This window comes from Gavialis gangeticus, unplaced genomic scaffold (assembly GCF_001723915.1).
Source record: "Gavialis gangeticus isolate Ggan-Ray unplaced genomic scaffold, GavGan_comp1, whole genome shotgun sequence".
NCBI classification, from domain to species: Eukaryota; Metazoa; Chordata; order Crocodylia; family Gavialidae; genus Gavialis; species Gavialis gangeticus.
Window position 1 is genome coordinate 16,917,671 of NW_017729014.1, and position 6,084 is coordinate 16,923,754.

Consider the following 6,084-nt stretch of genomic DNA (forward strand, 5'->3'; position numbering starts at 1 on the left):
TGGAAGCTGACAGTTTAGCCAGATTCAAAAAGGGATTGAAGTAATTCCTGGAGAAAAGATGCATCCATAGCTTTTGAGCATGGGAATCAAGGACATACAGCCTTTGAATTAGAACTTCCTATATCTTAAATGCTGGAGGCTGCCAGTAAGAAAGAAACAGTGGGAAAAACCCTGGTTGTATCTCTTTCAGCATCTACTCTGCCCCTGGGTGAACAGGATACTGGGCAAGATTGACCTGTTGTTTGACTCATACGTTCTTCTGCATGTTAAAAGCTTTTGCCCTCTTGGGGGGGGTGGCTATGTCAGTCCATGGTTACTTGTTACCTGGGGGAGTTTGGTTGGGTTTGATAGCTGGCTGATTTTCTCAGAATAGTCGGGAACAAATGCTTTATTTGTGTTCTTTTTAGGAGTCTCGCTAGAAAATTTTCCAATCTGTAAGGAGTTACTGATTCCTCCTGGGACACAAAACTATATGGTGCGAATGCGGTTGTATGATGTCAATAAGCGGCTGCTAAACCTAACCATAAGGATTGTATGTCGAGCCGAAGGTTCTTTAAAAATATTCATTTCAGCACCATATTGGTTAATTAACAAAACAGGTCAGTTGAACTTGCACTCAGTATAACTTTGAAAGGTTAATTGCCTGCTTAAATAGAGCCACTTTCCTCCAAATGGCCAAATGCCGCTTTTTGGAAATTAAGGAGTTGAAGTTGTAGAGAAAATACTGCATCAAATAGCAATCTGACATTTGCATTGTAAAAAGTCTCAACTAAAAAAACCTGACAAATAAGTAACTGAATTTGTTTTAAAAGTTCTAGCTCTATATTCTTAAACAAACTGAAATGGCTAAAAGCTTTTTTTTTTTTTTGGTGCTGTATAAAGTGAAAAACAAAATTCTGACAATGTAGTTTGTTTAAACTTTGATATGCTGTCATAAAGAAAGGCGTCTAAACAATGATTGTGTTCTGATGCCATCCTGGCTAACGCACACAGAGACCTGTTTGAAGTCTCTTCAGCTTGAACAAAAAAGCCAGATTTGATAGCTTGCAGCTGTAGTAGTTCCAGCCTCTGCTGCATCTCAGGCACAGTGTGGGACAGCACAAACTGAACAGTGGTTCCAGCATTACATTTAACAACTGATGAAGTGGGAACAATAGCAGCAAGTTTTAAAAGTTTATGTAATCCCTAGACTTGAATAAAGTTTATATTGTTTAGACTGTACACTGAAATATTATTTATTGTGTTTGCTTAAAGGGTTACCACTGATCTTCAGACAGGATAATGCAAAGACAGATGCAGCAGGTCAGTTTGAGGAACATGAGCTTGCTAGAAGCCTAAGCCCACTTCTCTTCTGTTATGCTGATAAAGAACAGCCAAACCTGTAAGTAATATTGATGAGAAGGAGAGAAGCTTACAAAGAGTGAAAATTAGTGAAAGGATTAGGTGCTGATATTTAAGTATGAATATACTGTAGGAAAAATCCTTCATTGGCAGGATGACCTGGTAAAACGTTTTAGTTTGAGATATTGAAATGAGCTTGCTTGCTAGACATTTAGATATTTGATACCGAAAACTATTTGGTTGGCTAGTTTTATTGTATATGTAGATGTTTGGTTTTATTTTACGCATGTTGAACTCATGCTTCCCTTTAATAACTTGCTAAAGAAAAAAAGTCCAGAGCCTCTTTTCCTTGAGGAAATTTACCAGACTGTACACACGGGATAAAGGTACTTGAAATAGCTTAAATAATCTGACTAACCTGAGAAGACAAGAAGCAGGAAATACATTGGTCACGCAGCAAGCAATCTACCCTTTTTGTGTTTAATAACTAATTTGGTTTACCAGTCAAATTGGGGGGCTTTTAAGTGCTCTGTATCTGAGTGTGTTAAAATTATTGAATGGATACAAGGAAAACTGAAACGTCTCTAATTTGTTGCAGATGCAACTTAGTTCTGTTGCTGCTGGTTTGGTTTGTCCTCCTTCTCTCTGTTTTAACCTATTATTCTGAATATATCATCACTTAGAAATATGGATAACGTGGCCTGCAGCAGAACAGCTGTAGTTTTGATGCCCAGGGCAGTGGCAGGATTTGCGGAGCCAGCACATTGAATATTTTAATGTGGGTTGTCAAATAGTTGGTTCAGCAACTGAAATAGTAGAAAATAGTTCCAGTCAATCTGAATTAGAAATATTTTGTTGTTTCCCATTGAAACAACAGAAAAAAGTTATTTCTGGTTTGCCGTAAGATGAGTAAATCACTTTTATTCTTTTCTGACCTGTAGTTGCACAATGCGAATTGGAAAAGGAATCCACCCAGAAGGTATGCCTGGCTGGTGTCAGGGATTCTCGCTAGATGGAGGGAGTGGCGTCCGAGCCCTTAAAGTCATCCAACATGGGAATCGACCAGGCCTTATTTATAACATTGGTATGTAACTATGGAGCAGCTCAGGAAATACTGTAGGAATTTTAAAGGCACTCAAGATTAAACAGTGAATTAATAACCTTCGCCACTTAAAGAAAAATGCTTCCTGGCCTTCACTCCCAAAAGACAAACACAAGTGCCCACTCGCTATTTCAGTTACTGCAGAGAAAGTACGGACTTCTGGGGTGTTTATGAAATTGAAACTGGTTGCTTGTAAATGGTATGCAGGCTTCCCAGCACAACTTCATTTATTACTGACATTCATTAAAAAGGCTCTTTCACATGTAAGTTATTGCCTGAAGATGTTTCTACTGAGTTATGGAGTACTGCTGTAATGGGAACAGAGATAGGATACCAGATTTATTTCTCTGGTTGCCAAAATGGGATTTAAAACTAGGTCTCTCAAAAAGGTAGGTTAATGTAGTGATCTGAAAGGGAGCCCACGAGCTGGGAAACTCCCATGTCCTCATCCTTACTCTGACTCCTTTTTGCACTCATGCTTTTGACAGTCATGTCTGAGTGATCCAGAATCTAACCAAGGGGATGGTTAGATGGATTATGCTGAAATGGATGATTCTGAAAAACCTCCATTTTTATATATTTTGGTGCATGTTATAGATTATATATTGTAACTATAAATATATTTATTATATACCAAATATATACCAAAATTGGATGGATGGATATAAAATAAAATTTGGTATACATTATTTTTCAAAAAATATATGTTGCAGATGTAGTCATTCAAAACCCATTCTTTTAAAATAGTCTGTAATAAAAGAGGTGCTCAGAGATTGGCAATCTATGGTCTATGGAGCAATTTGATCTGATCCCTGGACATTGTCAGCAGGAAGCTTCAGCACAGTGGCTTTGCCCTTTGCCCATGCCACCCCATGCCACTGTCAGGAAAAACAGCAGTGGCAGCTGAGTCCTAGTGCCTACCTGCTGCTGTGCCCTTCTCTGGGCAAACTGGATCACTCCAGCCTGAAAAGGCTGCCAACTGCCTGTCCACCTGTCTTTTCCCACAAACAATTCAGGATATTTTCCTTGTAGCCAAGAGAAATTTGGGTTGGCTGGTTGTCCAACCTGTGGCACCGTCTTAGTTATTTCAATGTTAGTGAAAAAATGTGTTTCATAATTTTCTCTTTCCCTGTAAATGTCACTGCTGAGTAGTCTCTTTCTGGGAATCTCAAAATTTCAGCATTTTTTAAAATTAATTTCTGCTAATAGATGTTGCAATAGACTGCTCCAAATCCTAGCAAGGAATATGCAGCTTCTCAGCTTTTGCAGAGGATCTAGAAATAGATTAACCTTTTTAGGTCTGGTCCTCAACCCTTAGGCATATGAGATGGAAATCTCCACTAACACTTCTAAGTTGTTTTGTATTTTATTTTAATTTTATTTTATTTACCTTTTGTTTTTCTTGGCTTTAGTATGAATGCACTGTGGTACTCTTGGAAGGTAATCTGAGCCAGTACGCACATTTTGCTGACACTGAGCATGTATCAGAAAGTAATCCATCCTGATCTGATCTTGAATTTGGGGTGGGTCAGATTTCCTTTTCATTAAAAGAAGTTTGCCCCACTCCTTGAATAGAGGCTTTTTCACATTGGGGCTAGGTTTCAACTTCACATCTACATTTGTTGCAGCTTTATAAAGCGAGCCATCGTAGATTATATATTAGTAAGGTGGGGCTGTTCAGGAATATTTTAGCTAAGGGAAAACATAACAAGCCGGAACATTTCCCAGAGTAGTCTCTTGTCGGTAGTTAGGGAGAAAAACTGTGTTTGGTCATGACTGTGGGATTAGTTTTGCATTGCAAATAATGTTAAGTCATTTAACCTTTTCACCAAGCGCATGGTCTAAATCTTGCTGCAAGCAGCTTTTCTAGCAAGGCATGAGACCTTTCCCATGCACAACAAAAAAAGCTGTAAAAAATTATGGTTGTATAAACCAACGATATTCAGAGCATCTTCAACTTGCTAGACTCTACTCTTTATAAAAAAAAAAAAAAAATGTTATCAACCATTTTTCTTTTTCTTGATCCTTTGGATGTGTCTTCTGTAGTTGCAAATAACTCAAGGCATGCACTGTTACAGTTAGCGCTAACCAATGCACTGTAGTTATTTCTTTTGAATTGGGGCATGTTTGCCACAGCTCACTTATGAGTGTATGTGCTACGGTGTCTCTTTTTTTGTTACCCTTGACTCCTCATCTGGTTGTTGAGCCAGAGAGGACTAAGTGTCACTGGTATAAACTTAACACAATCAACTTTACATTTGTATTCTAACAAACAGAAGGGAGAAGTAAATAGCCAATATTTTGGCTTCGTTGGAAATGCTTGTTGTTTTATCCTTGTGGACTGTTGGGAGATTTGTTGCTGTCCGATCTAAACTACACCACTTACAGAAAACTACATCGCTTGGATCAATTCCACATCGGGCTTTTTAAATGTCTGTACTTGGCATTAGACTTGGCACGTTTCTCACACATTTTGAGACATTTGTACCATAAACAAGAACGTTTTCTGATTCAATAAACATGAAAGATTGTCAGAGAGGCATGCTAATACACTCTGCCACAGGTGTTCGGAGCTGAAATACTGAAGGAAGTGAAGGGAGCCGAAATTCCAGCAGGTTTTTTAGGAATGCAAAGAAAGGAAAAATATTAAGCGATAGTACTGTTGTTAGAAATACCTCTGGTAAAATAGTGTAAAATGTATGTATTCATTAGCTATTATTTCATATTTTATCATTGGCCTTTGCTTTATGAACTCTATGTACAAGCAGCTTTTCTAGGTTTTCCTGTGTTTACAACTTTGCAGTACCTCTCCAGGCCCAGTCAAGTATTCTTTGTGGAGCTTGCTGTGTTGTTCCTGTATGTTTGTGCATTTAACCTCTAGTCCATGCACTGCCTGTGTATATTCACCTGGTATTTTTTAGATGTGCTGGTGAGCAGGATAGAAGAATATACATAACCTCTCACAGAGCCCCTGAACCAAATACACAGCTGCTTCTCCTTTTTCCAGGACTCTCCCATTTAATTTGTGGATGCACATTAGTTCCCAGTGGCCCTTCATAATTTGTTCTTTCTTGAAATGAGTTAGACATTCTTTTGGTAAAGAGGAAAACCAGCATAACATTTGAAAGGGATCCCAAAGTATTTTTGTGCCACTGTAGTACTTACAAAACTGCACTGCCAACCTAGTAAATCCCGCTTTATAGTCAATAAAAGTTGTAGCGGACAAGTAACATCCTACACATCAAATCACATCTATTTTTTCTGTTAAAAATACATGCAAGGTGTAGCATACTTGTACTGTGTCTGAGAAACCCATTATTTAAAATATTCACTTTTCTTATGCTAAATATCATGTTGCAGACAGTAAATACTTCTATTTTTCACTGATTTATTTTATTTTATTTTATCATTAGGTATTGATGTTAAGAAGGGCAGAGGTCGCTATATTGACACTTGCCTGGTAACGTTTGCACCCCGCTATCTACTAGATAATAAATCAACACACAAGCTTGCCTTTGCTCAACGGGAGTTTGCCAGAGGTCAGGTAAGAGGACTTTCTGTTTAGCAAATACGTAATGTATATTTTTAATAGTGCAAGTATTTTTTTTAAAAGGCTGTCTATAAAAAAAAAAAAAAAAAAA

At 37.9% G+C, this 6,084-nt stretch overlaps 1 protein-coding gene across 5 annotated transcripts in view; it reads left to right on the forward strand.

The window, feature by feature from the left end:
* VPS13D (vacuolar protein sorting 13 homolog D) overlaps window positions 1-6,084 on the forward strand; it is a 209,533-nt gene that overhangs the window by 92,995 nt on the left and 110,454 nt on the right. For all 5 annotated transcript variants that reach the window (XM_019511864.1, XM_019511868.1, XM_019511865.1 and 2 more), the window contains 4 exons: window positions 408-599; window positions 1,255-1,381; window positions 2,283-2,425; window positions 5,857-5,987. In XM_019511864.1, coding sequence (XP_019367409.1) covers window positions 408-599; window positions 1,255-1,381; window positions 2,283-2,425; window positions 5,857-5,987 — 593 coding nt within the window. The remainder of the gene's footprint in view (window positions 1-407; window positions 600-1,254; window positions 1,382-2,282; window positions 2,426-5,856; window positions 5,988-6,084) is intronic.